General features: G+C 42.9%; 1 protein-coding gene across 2 annotated transcripts in view; it reads right to left on the bottom strand.

Annotated features, from left to right (window-relative positions):
• Window positions 1-2,137: 2,137 nt before the first annotated feature.
• The window catches only part of LOC114570170 (RNA binding protein fox-1 homolog 3), a 157,465-nt gene continuing 143,770 nt past the window's right edge, over window positions 2,138-15,832 (bottom strand). For both annotated transcript variants that reach the window (XM_028600426.1, XM_028600425.1), the window contains 5 exons: window positions 12,847-12,979; window positions 11,626-11,665; window positions 9,155-9,213; window positions 6,036-6,114; window positions 2,138-4,036 (listed from right to left, as the gene is read on the bottom strand). In XM_028600426.1, the coding sequence (XP_028456227.1) occupies window positions 3,992-4,036; window positions 6,036-6,114; window positions 9,155-9,213; window positions 11,626-11,665; window positions 12,847-12,979 (356 nt within the window). In that variant the 3' untranslated portion in view covers window positions 2,138-3,991. The remainder of the gene's footprint in view (window positions 4,037-6,035; window positions 6,115-9,154; window positions 9,214-11,625; window positions 11,666-12,846; window positions 12,980-15,832) is intronic.

Here is a 15,832-nt window from a genome sequence, read left to right as displayed (position 1 = left end):
CTTGTGATTTAGGAGGTTAAGGAGGCAACAAATACTGCCGGAACTGTGAGTCTGATTATTTCCATTACACATGCTAATCCTCTAATATACAGTGTAATAATTACTCAAAGCAAATTACGACTTTAAAGGATCCAAGAACAATATCAATCACTAGTCATTTGGATCAATTATTAGTAATCTAAATATGAATTTAAAATTGAACATAAATTTGTATTTTGAATTTATATCAGAATTATTTTTGAGCGGAGATTTTTGGATATACATCAGATGTCTATTAAACAATGTCTTTTGAAATCTCTGAAAAGTAGCCTACATACTTAAGTTAACATTACATGCTGTTAATTTGTGAGCAAAAATGACAAATTTAAGAGCGAAAATTAGGATATGATATTTATGACTAAACTGATAATCTATACAGTAAATTGTCGGCTGATTGACTGATTAGTTAATACCGCTTCTATCTACTGTATCTAGTTAGACATTGTCATGTTTAACATTGCAGTGTGTAGTCATATTGTATTGGACTGCATCAACTGTCCTCATCATTGGATCATTTTTTAGTATCTTTACAAACTGGGTAAAGTTAAAGTTAATAATCTTGCCCCTGATATATTGGAGGTCAGAGTTGAGGTATTGTGATGTTCTTACAGGGACTTAGAGTGAAGTCATATAAAACTGTACTCTAACTACAGAGTGAAGTCATATAAAACTGTACTCTAACTACAGTATGTTAGCAAACTGCATTCACTTTCTCGCTCTTCTCCCCCCAACACACACACACACACACACACACACACATATTCAGATCAGAAAAGAAAAAATCTATTTCATTCCAGTGTAGCTTTCTAATAGTGATCACTAACTGAACACCCACACCCATGTACTCTGGTGCAGAGTTTATACAAGTCCAAATGGACAAACTTCGGGTTTGAAAAATGGTAAAAATAATATTTAAAGTTTGTTTCGACTCATATAAAAAACCCAAAATGGTGCATACGTACTAGCATATAAAAGGAAGAACAATGTTTGTTTACCCACATAAAGATTCTCTTTGACTCATGAAATTATGGGTGAAATTGTTATATATATATACAACATTACTCTATCATTTTAACATCTTGACTAAACATAAACTAGCTGCATATGATACTTTTTATAAATATGTTATATCTCGTAAAGTTTTAAAAAGCTGAAAACAAAGTGCAACAAACATTTTTTTTTAGACCAAAATACACTTTTGTGAGTACATATAAATTAAATACCATTGGCAATAGCTTTGAGTTGTATTTCCATAGCTGCACTGAAATGCTGACAACTGCTACACAGAGATTTTCTTTTTACCTCACGTAGCACAAAGTTGTAATAAAAGCCAATGCAACCACTGTATGTCGGCTAAGAGGCGAGCACTGCTGCACTCTACACACATTTACATTATGTTTCCTAACTCCTGGGTGCTTTTATATATCTTTTATTGTACGTGTATGTGTGTGCAGTGTTAAAGTTGTTATACAGTATATGTCTACATATATAATACAGTAGCTTTAAGAAAGAACAACAGTACAGTCTAATTTTATCATCCTCTCGGGGTCTCTGCTTAAACAAAAATCATCTCTTGTAGAAAGCTGTGTTGCAAAGAGGACAAACCTGCTGGTTGTGTTTAAATGATGAAATTATCCTGCCTGCTGAGAAGTGAATAGCACTGTATTGTAGTTTGTGAGTTTCAGTTAGCTTATCCTGAGGTAAAACATTTTGTGCAATGCTTAAAAAAAAAAAAGGGTTCACCCGCCTCAGTGCTGTGTCATTTCTGTGTGTGAGTGTAAGTCCATGTGGAAACGATTTGGTGTTATAGGTAGGGCTGAGTACCTATTTAGATAGGCACAGACCAAATTGCAGTTCTTAGTATCGAGTATTGAAAAATGCCTTGTCATTCAATACCAAATTTCAATACCTAAGGAGTAAATCTCATCAGTGAGCCAATAAGCATGCAGCATGCTTCTACCAATATCTAACAATGCTGCTGATTGGCTGTTTAACGTTACACGTTGTAGAGTCTCGCAGGAAAAACTACGTTACCCACAGAGACGGGGCTCACGTGGTAGCAGCTGAAAAATAAATAAAAAGATTTTTTGAGTTTTGTAATGTTGAAACTTCTTTTTGTTAAAATGGATTGTATAAAATTAGTATCAAAAAAAGTATTTTTAGGAACTGGTATCGAAGTCATGGTATACGATACACGATACCCAGCCCTAGTTATAGTGCACCTTGAGTACAGTTTATCTGCCGTGGTGTGTTAGTGAGGATATTCAGCCATGTCTCCTGCAAATTAAGTTCATATTTACGCTTAGCGGTTAGATTTTTGAGGAAAGAAACCCTGCAGTCAAATATGAAGTGATTAACTATTTAGTCTGTGAAATGTGAACAAAAATTCAATTCAGTTTAACAATAATCTAAAACAGAGAATCAATAACTTTTGTCCATTTTCTTTAACAATCGACTAAGTTAATTGGCTATTTGCATCCAATCCAGTCTTGTAATTAATCCTATTTAGAAGCTACAGTCTGTTCTGTCATGTTTTATATTTTGTGTCCACCAATTCTGCTCCTCCATATTTAAAATGTAATTTCTGTGAAGAAAATATTTGAAACGCCATCCATTATGATGCATTCCAATAAGACATTACAATTTGGCTGCAAAATGTACCTGACACAGCTACTAACACAAAACACATTTTCTTGAAGTAGGCTTAACATATGAGACAGAACTATAATCCTGCAAACTGCAAAACACTCAGTGCTAACTTTTATAAATAGAAAGGCCACTTAAAAAAGGGCACTTCACCAAATTATGGGATTTATTTATTTTTAAACAAATTTGCCTGTGTTAAAAAGACGTGGCGGTTTACCAAGCAGGGTGTAATGCAAAACTAATACCCCTTAGAGTAAAGTCATTTACGGCAGCTACTGTAAGAACACACGATGAATTTAGTCTGTTTAAATTTGCAATTGGTCCTGTGAAGTTTAAAAAATATCACTGCCAACTACTGTCATGAGAAGCAATGCAAGCCCAGGTTGCTGGAGGGAAAGGAAAATGCTCACCCCCAATATTTACCTTTGGTTGTTCTTATTTTAAAAGCCACGCAACTTTGTCCGTGAACGTAACCCAGCCAGCGTTACATTTCCCCCTAAAACATAACCGCCAATGCAGAATAGTTGCATATAAATGTCCAGTAATTTGCAGGAGACTGGGCCGGAGTGTGAGCATTGTGAGTCCAAGACAGAAATCTGGCCTTTAAGACCCTTTACTCCGCATGCTGTCATACCACATAGTACAGCTTGTAAGGTTCCACAGTAGGACACTCCAACGTTTAAAGAAAACCAAAAGCAATCAGAGCAGTGCCGTCTTTGAGCTCAGAATTACCAAGGCATGTCAGTCAGCGTGTGGACTGGTTGCTTGATTTATGCATGTTAAATGGAAGGTTAGAAAAGTAATTGGAATGGATCGGTGATCAGTGGCAACCTGATCTGACTTGGTATATGTCCTGTTTGTACGGTTTATATTTTTATATCATAAAAATGCCCCAGTATATTCTTAGTCAGATGACAGCGGCTGCACACACACACCTCTGAGCATGCATCATGCGTGCTGCAGTAGGCTCACATTGGTTATGGTGACACAGCACCCATCTACAGCAATCAAGAGAATGCACATGTGCATAAAACTTTCCAAAAGAAACCCAAAAGCACAAAATGAATACAAAACAAGAGCAGACCAATGATGACATCAAAGAGGTTGTTGTAGAAATATCGGCTTGAGAGGGTGTCAGGGGAGGGGCTCAGCATGGGGACCTGGAAGCTTTTAGTTTGATTTAGCTCTCCACCAAGGACCGGGCTTTTGCTTGTCATGTGTTTGTCTTTTTTAAATTTTTTTTAAAGAGATTTTTGTTTGTTTGTTGGGGTAATGTCTCTGTCTTTTCTCGCTTTTTTTCTTTCTTTTAGTAGGGAGTGAAGCGACTGTACCCTCCTCTGTATAGGCTAGCCTGCAACATCAAAGATGAAAAAGTACCAATCAGTATTCAGTTGACAGCTTTAGTCGGTTTCTCTTTCTCCACAAATTTCCTTCCGTTTTCCATACAAGTTATTTATAAAGGTTTTCATACGGGAATGATCGTGATATATTTAAGCCAATATTTGGAGTGTGTGTTAGGAACAGGGTCATCAGGAGTTAAGATGGATTAGACTTGAAGCAGTTGATTTAAAAAAAAAAGTATTTTAATATAGTAACATAGAAAATGGCACTTTCTTAAAAGAAATAAGCACTGGGCCTGAGCTTATGTATTTTATTTAATTAATTACATTAAGAAATTTAAAAAATATAGTGCTATTTTACTTGGGGAAAACTATTCCTTTTCAGGCTGTAACAATATCAAAGATTCAACCAAAGCAGAATAAGTTCAGAGACGTTTAATCACAGCTCCTTTTCAAGTCTAGTGGAGGTGTCGGCACCTTTCTGAAGGGGGAAAACCACCACAGGATATTAGCCCTTAGATTTAGCACCATGCTCAAGATATCTAGGGCAGACACACACAAAGCATGCAAGTGGGCCTATGCATGCACACCTGCACATGCACACGCGCACACACACACAGTCCCTCTCATCTTTCGGTGTCTCTGCTGCAATTAGGAAGTCGGACAAACTCCAAAGGCTACTGAATGTCTTCAAAGGCTAATTTTGCCTAATTTCGGGGAGCCCTCTTGCTTGTACGAAACTTTTCATCCATACAAGATGCTTCTGTATGCTGGAAATGAGTAAAGAGAATCTCCAATCTCAACCTCAGAGGAACTAATTATTGTATATCTTTAAAATGCAAAAATGACTCCTCTCTGCTGGAGAACTATTAATCAAACATGATTAAAGAATTAGGAACCAAACCGGTCTTTTCTCTTTAGCCCTTGAGTTTATTCGATGTTGGCCTCGGCACAGCCCATCTCCCAGTAGCCCTGCCATTTGTACACGTACACACACACACACAAGTCTGCGTTAGCTCCCAACACACACTACATTAGCTCTGGTATTTTTAGGGGCCGAATCCAGTCTTGTACTTTCATTGAGAGGACGATCAAAGTGTCAGAGAAATGGAAGGAAATTTGGAGGAAAAAGAAGAAAGAATAAAAAACATTCAAGCACATTTTTTAATTACGTAAATGAAGAGGAAAAAGAAATGCCTTAATTAATGAAAGCTTTTAGCTAGCAGCTGCACCGGGGAACAGTACGCTTTTTTTTTATGTTGTTGAAAAATCGCATGCATGCCGGAATGGTAAATTTCAGTCATTTCTCAAGCTGAGAGCACGCCTCCGATCAAGCTTGTGGGCAGGAGGGGAGGGCGAGACAATTCCCTCCCTCCGTCTTCCTCTCTCTTTTATGTCCCACGGCACACTGCTGCATGCGTTTGAAGGTCCTTAATCTCTGGTTTTGGTCTGTGAGCCCAGTCCCATCCCCTCATCATCATAAAACAAAAACAAAGAGAAACTCTCTCTGTTAAAAAAAAATAAATAAAGATGCTCTTTTATTTATCATCACTTTTCATCTTTGATGTTACAGTAGCTGCAAAAGCTAGCTAAAAACAGACATTAACAATTCAACTTCATCCCTTCAAGTTTGGTTTGGCTGAATGGGAAAAACTAAACAAAACAAAGGTGATCCAACTCACTCTGTAGCGAGCTGAGTGATGGAGAATGAACAAAACGCTTGGAAATTTAGTTGTTGCATATTTTGAGATGCAAAGTTTGTGTGATTAAAAAAAATGTCTGAGCCAATTTCCACATGCCAGGGTTCTACAGTTCTGCTCAGCTCCACTAGGGTGTGCCAGATAGCATGACAAAAACTAAATCAATTGATGAATAAATACATAAATAAAAACCAGTGACCGCTGCCGTCTCTGGTCTTTATTTTTGGAGTTTGAGTCTTGTGTGTGTGCTAGCTTGTGTCGTGATGTTTCAGTGTGCAGAAAGAAACAGGCGGTGGTCTCATAGACTTACCATAGTCCCCACACTGTATGTGGCAGCAGGGCCAATCGTGTGGTGGTAGGGGTCTGCCGTTGCATAGACTCTGCCATAGCTGCACAACAGGAGGCACAGAGAACGCGGTCATTGATCTATCATTGACGAGGAGAGCGGAACATTTATGCATGCTTGTTCAATGCTCAACCCCCTCAAGTCAACTCTTTCAAGTCTCTGCCACAATCAATTATTTCTCTCCTCGGCCTCCTGGGCTTCCTACATTATACAAGGTGGTTCAAAAAGGGGAGTTCAAAGGTTGGTGAATTATACTTGTCTTCTCATTGTCATCTTGATTAGGTGGAGGGAATGGGTAATGAGCAGAGAGAGGGGGACGGAGAGAAAGAAAGATGCAGAGAAGCAGTTGGTGCTGGAGGGCTTGGTCTCTCACCCTGTTCTTGTTTACCCAGGCTGCACACTGGGCTCACGCCCCTGTCTTTTCATTGTTGCTGGTTTGGAACTAATCCTTCCAATTTCCTTCTGAGACAGGACAAGATGTGTCTGCCTCATTTATTTATTTATTCAACTTCACATATTCCTCTATTTACTTTCCCTTTTTTTTCCTCTCTCTTCTTCTTCAATGCTCGCTTGCAAATGAGGGTCTGCATGGAGCAGATAAGGCACACCCAGCCAAGGACTGAGGGCACCAAATCAACCAGGAATAAAAAAAAAAAAGTGGAGAGAGGGGAAGAAATTCTCCTAGAGGAGACAACAAGACATACAGCGTTCATGCCTTTTTTTTTTTTTTTCATACGCTACATAGAGTTATACAAGATCTAAATATGGCTCGGCCCGTTTAAGTCCGGCAGCACCCAAGGTCAGTGAGCAGGACGTGTAATCAGAAAGGCTGTCTCGGCTCCTTGGGGAGGAGGCCAGTGCCATGAGATGGTCATGGGAAGTCTCCATGGTCCTCTTATCTTCAGTGAGCACTGAACCCCACAGGCCCTCTAAGGCTAATATATCTACAAAATGACTCTCACCAGAGTGGCACTGCTGACGGCCGGCAGGTCAAACCACCCTGTTCAATGTCACAGAGCCTCGACAGAGCGGATTGGAAGCCACCAGCGTCTCTACAAGAGTTCAACAGTGTGGTTCCGGAAAAAAAAAAAAATCCCTTTCATTTTCAAGGATTTTGATCATCAGCCATGATGGGTCAACCATCCAAGGTAGACGGACCACATGCTACGAGGATGCAAAACCGAAGTTTCTGCTCCTGTAGAAGCTTGAAGTCCGTATGAAACCTGGTTTCGAGAAAAACACGTTTTATTCGTGATCTTATGGAGAAATACTACATTACCCACAATCCTAGGTTTAACAGCGACGTCTCTGATTGGTGGAACTCATCATGGAAATGTCTCCCGCACCCGCGAACGGCTAGAGCAAGCTTCTACCATTAAAGTCTATGATTGTATCTGTACGCAGTATTGTACCTTTGCCTTTTTTGCCGTTTTCAATCATGTTATTTTGCGCCAAACCAAGTGTTTTATGGTCACCATTCAGATCGTAGCTGGTTGGCTTGGTCCCAGGCTTAAAACTATCTATAAGAGCATTTAATGAAACATCAACGGAGATATTGAACGGGGAAACACTTCGGGAACCAGAGCCGTTAAAAAAGTGGCCGGTCACTTGCTCTATATGACTGTCTCCTCACAAGGCCGCTTGGATTCATCAGACTCACTGGTCATGAGCTCTGTCTAGTTACTTAACAGGCTTTGGTAATGTGGCCTGTGAGCACTGTAGGCTTTTCAGATAATAAATGTTTTATATTTTGCAGGGGTTTCACATGCCTTCCACAATCCTGGTGACCTCTTCCACGGTTAAGTCTGATAAGGTATTGCTGAAACAATACCAACAAACCCCTATTGATCCAAGGCAATGACCGCTTATTCAAAAGGAAACAAACAGACAAAGCAAAACAAACAACTTGGGGGCGAGTTGCATTAAATCTCAGGGAAAAGTATAGGCAAGAGAAAGAGGAATTAAATCTGTGAAAAATTTCTGCTCTCGCCGAGCACGGCTGCTCATAATTCGAGCCGTGGCGAGGCCTGATAAATCTTACATTATCGATATGATCTTCAGGCTCTCAGGCAGGGTGTACGTTATCACAAGTGACATGCTCAATCCCTCCCAGATTAGATTCCCAAACCAGCCCACATCCTGGCTGAAAACGGCTTTGAGGGGCCGAAATGAATCAGTGACGCCTCCTCAAACTGAGCACACCTGAACCAGATTGACATCACTCAAAAGTGATGGAGTTCCTGCCGGTCCATCTCTCCCTCTCTCTGTCTCCCTACCTCTCTTCCACAGACCTGAGGCCATTCATAAATACCGCAGTGATATACCCACTCTCCCATCACAAGCAGACAGTCAAGACATATATCACTGCTTTTCTCATCCAATCCAACAAGGTTAGGTTTTTTTTGTGTGTTCTTTAGCTCCAAGCTAAAAAGAATATGGTGGTTTCCCTAATAGATAAGATAACTGGAGAGGAAGAAGAAAGCCCAAGAAACCTTAAATAACCTACATAGAATACTGTAAAATGCTGAAGCAGCCCCTCATTCCTCTCATACCTTCGCCATTGGCCCGTAGGCGTGTTGCTTTTTGTTAGGAAAATGCTGTAATTGCTCAAAACAAAAATCCACTTTTGATATTGTTCTGTGATATTTACTGCATTCCGACACTTATTTTGTGAAGAAGTGTGTACTCCGCTTCCTTCAATCTTCCTCATCTAATTCTCCTTCAGTCTGTAATTTCCTCTATACGACAGCCTGCGGGATCAACTTGTTGCTTTAAATCGAAGTTCACATCAACAAAGATAGCTTGTCGAACACGGTGCAGACGTGTCTCTCATTTCCCTCTAAACTCAACATTTGTTTTATTTATTTAGCATTACATTCTGTTTCTTCTGCCTATTGCTGATGGGGGAACAAATGCAATCTCCGCCTGCTCTACCCTCTCTTGTGTTTTCTTAAACACGTGCAAAATAATAGCTTGAGAAACACTCCAAAAAGATAAATTAAAGAAACCTGTTCAGACTGCTATTCAGTAGTGCTTGTAAAACATAATGGTACATAAAGAAACTGGATGATAGGGGTTCTCACCTGTCACTGTAAGCAGCGGTGGTGGTGGGCTGGGCAAATCTGTATGCTGCATAGCCACCCTGTAAGAATACCACAGTGTTAATCAATGATTAAGCTCAACCTGCACAGAGAAAGGTTAGATCTCAGAGACAAATGGAAACAACAATACAGACATAGAGTTTTAAATTGGCTTAATAGTTAAATATTTGTGTTTTGTTCATTTGCCCACATTCCCCAACTGCACGGTCTCTTTCAGACACCAGAGGGTGCTGTTTGATATATGGTGTATTAGGCAAGTGGTGGCAACAGGGGAATGAATGATGTTCTGAGCGGCAGCACATTTGGGGGGGTCAGGGGGAGGGAGCGAGTTATTGTCACACTAGAGGCTCATCTGAGTAGCAGCAACAGCATAACAAAAGGCCACATGAGCCAACTTCCCAAACTCAGCCCATTTTTAGATTGAGGAGGCTGTGCTGCTACATTATTAAGAGACCCTTTTTGCCTTTACACGACCCCCCCAGCTCACAAATGAAGGAAGAAGGCAGAAGACGGTCGGACCGTTGGGGAGTTAGGACCGCTGTATTCATTTGCCAGAGTGCGGAAGGAATTAAAGACCTCATTGTGGAGTGCTGCTATTACTCTATTTGAAAAATGAAGCTGTTCTCCCACTGTTTTTCTATTAGTGCCAGTGGAGTGTGTGCCCATCTGCGGCCATACCGTGGATAGGTGGCTTTTAATAATGCATGTTTTCATTCATTTTTAAACTCAAGGGGGAAGACGTCCAATGGAGAGTGGTGCAGACAGGCAATGGTGGGATGGTCGCGGCTGCACATGAAATCAGGTCAGGGGCCACAGCTATTGAATTCCCCCCCCCCAATTCTCCTTTAAGGTTTTCCACGGAGGCAGGCAGGCAGTCCCAGCACTTGAGGCAGATGACTTCCTGTGGGACAGCCCTGCCTTGGGACTGTGCTGATTACAGCAACAGCCTGAACAAACACAGACCAATAAATCACTCTCCCACATTGTCAAATCCTGCACACAACAGTGCAGCACATTTGTTATTTTGTCGTGGGAAGTGTGTGTTTGTGCATTCATGTATGTGCGCTTCTACATAGAGGTGCATGAATGAATGCATGCATGCATGCATATGTTTTAGCACGTGCAATGTATGTAGAGTATATTCACGTGTTGACCTGCTAATGTATTAGCAGGTCATCTATTTCCAAAAGGAAGCTTTGACACATCAGCCGGCTAGTTTTGACAGCAAGCCAGTGTCCACCGTATGACCAACGGAGGACACTAAGGGCTAAGGGACGGCTTCCTCTTGGTCATTCGAGAGCTTCACGCACACTCAGCCAGTCTAAAGCAGTGCAGTGGCCAGTGCCAAAACTAATGGCAGTAAAGCACCAGGGGCTGGTGTGACGGGTTGAGTGATGGACCAACCTGGCCAAGTTTTGGTCAAGGGACGTCGGGGTGCAGGACTTAGCTGGAGGTGGCGGAACGAGTGTGAGAGACAAACAATATCTCTCAGAGCACAGCCCGGGTCTCGTCTATGGTGGTGGATGTCGCTACAATAAAAACCCAGTGAAATACAGTCCTATCATGTGGGCTGCTGTGTAAGTCATATATCACTGGGGTTCAGCATTTCGCTCCCAGACACTGGTCGTCAGGGCGAAAGTGAGAGGCAACTGTCATTGCTGCGTCCACTGTCATCTCGCTATCTTGGCAGACGGAGGCAGGGGAAAAAAGCAGCAGAATCAAAGGGACAAATTACCCCCTACACACACACACACACACACACACACACACACACACACACACACACACACACGTTTGGACTAATGTCAAAGTGGGGCAGGGTGGTAATTTCAGCATTATCTCCACAGCGTCCATGCTTTTCTCTGTCAAGGGCGACGTGCAGCAGGGCCAACCCCTGATATGACCCTGCCCACACGGACAGCTCCAGAGGGAAGGCTAATCCCTTTATCTGCTGCTGCTCCTCTTATCTCCCACATGGTGATGGCTGGGGGGGAACCGGCTCCACTTGGGCCTGCACAGACCCCCTGGGGCAGGCAGGGATATCCCGGCCAAATCCTCTGAGTGTACACAAACACAAAACAGGAGAGAGGAGGAAAGGGGTAGCGAGAAAAGGGGGGAGGGCTGCAGGAGACAAGCCACCTCAAAAACCCAGACAAATCCAAAGTAAGAAATGACCTAACTTGACACGGGACACTGAGTCTGCCTCTTTGCCAAAGTCTGAGATCATAGGAAGAGAGAGGAGAGAGAGGAGGGAGGAGCTGAGGGGGTTTTAAATTTTGTTGTTGGGTTTCTTGGCACAGCAGACAGAGGCCTAATCGACGCCGGTTTGGCAGCGAGGCTCAGAGAGCGCTAGGGGCTGAGGAGATCACGTTTTTGTCTCCAGGGCTGGGCTTTTTGTCTGCTTTACTTCTGTTTCATCTAAGCAGGCAAGAGGAAAAGCCAACTGTACTTACATAGATCTCTGCACCATAGAAGCCATCTTGGTACACCACCCTGAGAAATCAGAGAACAGGAAAGAAGAGTTAGGTGATTCGGTGTACGAGCTACCCTACTGAATCTCAGACCTTGACGTTCTTTCTTATTTCGACCATTTGAGGGTCTGTGGGGTCAGCTCCGAGCAGCTTTAGTGTACTGTACCACAAATAATGAATGACACATTAAAGCGAAACCATTTCACATCCCCGTCCAATTTTCTGCTCTGGTAAAATTGTTTGTCTTTCCAGTTGCTGCAGTGTTGTCAGGAGGGCTGGTGGAGGTGGTGGTGGGGAGAGGAGGGGAGGACAAAAGAAGGCAGCAAAGGAGCTCCATCACATGACTCCGCTATATAAATCAAACAGCTGCCATCAGTAGCAAAGGGCCCTGGAGTGGGAGGGAGGGGAAAGGGGACGTGGGATTTCCAGTCTCGGCTTCGGCAGCGAGTCTCTCTGCAGTAAGATGGATCCTGATCTAATCACAGATAGACAGCTATACTGGGCCCTCGGCCTGCCTCCGTCAGACCTCTCCCACGGCCACACGGACCACTGCTGATAAGAGACGAGTGTGAGGCAGGGCTGCACAAAGCCAGGAGATCAGCATAGACCCTCGTCACAGTCCAGTGAGATCTGCCCAGTAATACGCTATCTCAGCTCTCTACAGCTCTCCCTGTGGCTTTGTTAGTTCCTCCTTTGTCAATAGACAACGTACTAATATATAGGGGTCAGGGCATGTACATACCTAGATACAAACAATGATTTTACTCCCCAAAGACCCCTCTAGGGAGAATAACAAAGTAAATGGACAGCAACACCTGATGACCAGGTTTTTTCATTTTAACAACTTGTAGTTACCCCAAATGTGTTTAATAATTGTTGAGAATGCATGGTCTTATGTTATCTACAACTAGGACAAAACAATATATTATAACACTGTCCCCTGTTGAGAATAAAGTACATGTTCTTTAGACATAATCACATAAATGTCTCTCCTATTTGAAATTGTGTCATTATGACACACCTAAAGTTAGACAAATACAGTATGTTCAACTCCAGCATGTGCATGCAAACACATAATTGGAGCGTGAAAGTCTTGCGTGCAGACAACACCCTCCACACTACAGCATGAACACAACTAGAAGTCAGGCACTGTCTGAAGCACTCATTGTTGTTCTAGATTCAGGTTAAAGATTCAATACTCACGCTCCGTAAGCTGGGATTGGTGGTGGCGGTGGAGCTGTGCGGAATGTGTTGTACACAGCCCGTCCCCGACCTCGCAAGTGGGCACCCCTATAGGCCACCGTAGCGCCTGTGGCAGGGTAGGGAAACCCTGTTACTATGGAAGGGGAAACAGGAGAGAAGGGAAAATGACTTTCAGAGAACATCCTCGACTTGGCATTGCTTACCTTATGACAGAATACATTAGAGAGAGACGTGTGGTACTGCTTTCCCTATGACAGAATGCATTATGGTGAAGACAAGGAAACAATAGATTTAATCTTTTCTAGGTGCGCCTCATCGAGCACTCTCCCCTTTCTCAGCTCGCTGCTTTGTGCCGTACTCAGCAAGGATCCACATTTGCTGTACGCATCCTTTCCTGAAGCCTGGTGAGGGGCAGCCTTGAAGCATAGGCAGGTAATGGATGCAATACCACTAGTTTCGCACCACAGCTTTTGCATAGTTTAGACACAATGGGCTAGCAGTGAGGAGAACAGTGGGAGGGTGGACGAGGGAGAGGTAGAGGGCGTTTCTAGGTTTTGGCTACAGTCAAATGGGAGGTGAACGTTGGTGAACAACCTGACTAGATGTTCAGAACTTTCCCCAAGGGTAAACGGAGCAGATGGGCTGGCCCAAACCAGTACTGTAGTACAGTATGTCCTCTGCTGATGGCTACCAGTGAATAAGAAAGGGAGGGTTGTGGTGAAAGGCTCCAGGGTGGGAACAAAGGTTGGTGTGATGGCGCGGCAAAATGTTGTGGTCACAGATTAGAGGACAGACGATGTGATCCTGAGCTTTCTACTTAACCTTCAATCAGTCCAGCGGCTTTCTGATTACAAGCTGCAGAGGTGCATACAAACACACCGATCTCTAGACATGATTAAGTTGGCCTCCTTTCTTCCAGCAATCGAAATTCCCTCACATCCCCCGTCCCTCCGTTCTTCACCCTCTGTCCCTCCCCCAATGGCTAGTCCATCACAACACAGTCATCCCCATTATTCTTCATCCCCAGCCACGCCCCTTCATCACCCTCCCCTCACCTTATTATTCTTTATTCATTTCCATGACATGTTTTGGGCGAATTCATCACAGACTGCTTCCGATTCTCCAATCAGAAATCAGGGAGCTGTGGAGCTCCTGTCTGGTGTTGGTGGGTGGGAGATAACATGTATTTGATGTGTTTAAGATGAACCCGTTGCCACCATGGAGACGGCAGGCAGTCCCTCGCAATGGCAGATAAACTGAACTGCAATAAAGATCCATGGTAGCTCGCATATAATCGGTGGCGTATAGGTTTTTGCCTGGGGAGTGACGGCCTGGCGTTACTGTGCCGAGTGCAGTGTTAACCCTGCAGGTGGACAAGGCCAGTGAACACCCTAATGAACGATGCACACCCCAGCCACGCTGCCTCAATAAAGCTGACAGGGAGACAGATTAGTGGTGCTTTTAAAAACACAGAGAGCCAGGTTTAATGTCTTCTGCCATTAACATCACGGTCCATTAGTGGGTACGCACACATATTCAAATTCTGTGTCCGATTTGGCCAGGTAATGCCCACACAGCCCCCCCTCCACACACACACACACACCTCAAGGTGCATGGCACTTTGTTTGCTGCCCATGTACCAATAGACTGCCTGGTCTCGCAGGGTGCCCCCTTTCCCCCCAAGTGATTTATAATGCTGACCTTGACATTTGAATTAGTCTCTTTTTTTGGAGCAGTGGACATCTGAGTGCGGTTGCTAAAGGGCAAAAACAATCCTCTTTGATAGTTTCCAAGGTGTGTTTTTTCCCCTCTTCTTAACAAATCGCTACTATTTCTGGGCCCCAGAAAAGTACAATTGCCTCCTCCTTTCTCTTTTGGATATTTGTATGCAATATGCATACAGTGATGTATGTGAATGTAAACTTATAATGAGTTGGCGATAGGCTACACTGCTTCAATAATAACCCATAAATCAAAGGCACTGTCACACCTTGGTAAGCCTGTGAAAAGCAACAACAGCTACGGTGTATGAGAGCACAAACCTGGTCTAGCCACCAAAGTCAAACACCTTTTCCGGGAGGGGGGCTGGAGAAAATATGAGTTATGTGGTGGAGGGCGGCGGGGTCACGCTGCACCTCATATGTCATATGTGTCAACTTGAGAGAAGCTCAATACCTGCAGAGCCAGTTGGACCTGAGGTAATCCAGCTCTGTGCCAATGATGGGGTCATAACCGGCTCCCATAAAGAAAGATCTGATTTTCCACAAGGTTGATCTCTCTAATACTTCCTGCTCAAATACATCGGGCAATGAGCACTTAATCCACGCACTGGGGACCAAAAACAGCTTAATCTAATCAAGAGTCTGGAGCTTAATTATCCCCCTAACGTACACTCCAACAATGAAAGGACCTGTCTACATATATTAAGATGGCAATTAGCCTTTCTTTTCTGTCATTTACGCAGCTGCTAGATTTTCACAAGTCAAGTCCTCAAGAAAACTCCACCTTAGTAGCAGAAAATGTGAGCCGCTGACTGAAAAGCTACTCATCTCCTGTCTCCTTAGGAATTAGCTGCAGAGGAGAGTCTCTCTCTCTGTTTGCCCGAGGGGACTGGCCACATGAAGAGGTTTCTAAGTGGCAGCTGTCCATGGTGCTGAAAACATCCACCACGAGGAACAATCCAGAAAAGTTTGCTAATTATCGTAAAATAAGCTAAACGGTACGAAATGTATTGCACCCAGATCTTCCTCTGACTTACATTTTTAATTAAAAGATTGCATGTTTTGATAGAATATCTGCAACCGTTTTGTTATTCACATAATAAATATTAAAATTAATTTAAACTGATTATACAGATCCATATCTGTGCATGTATACATGCACACCTACATATGCAGATAGATAACCAAATTCTTTACCCATATATGGAATATAAACACAAATTAACACTTGATAATATACTGTATATGAAGATATAAATATACAC

This window comes from Perca flavescens, chromosome 15, assembly GCF_004354835.1.
Source record: "Perca flavescens isolate YP-PL-M2 chromosome 15, PFLA_1.0, whole genome shotgun sequence".
In the NCBI taxonomy this organism is placed as follows: domain Eukaryota; kingdom Metazoa; phylum Chordata; class Actinopteri; order Perciformes; family Percidae; genus Perca; species Perca flavescens.
This window is presented reverse-complemented; position numbering and strand designations above follow the sequence as displayed.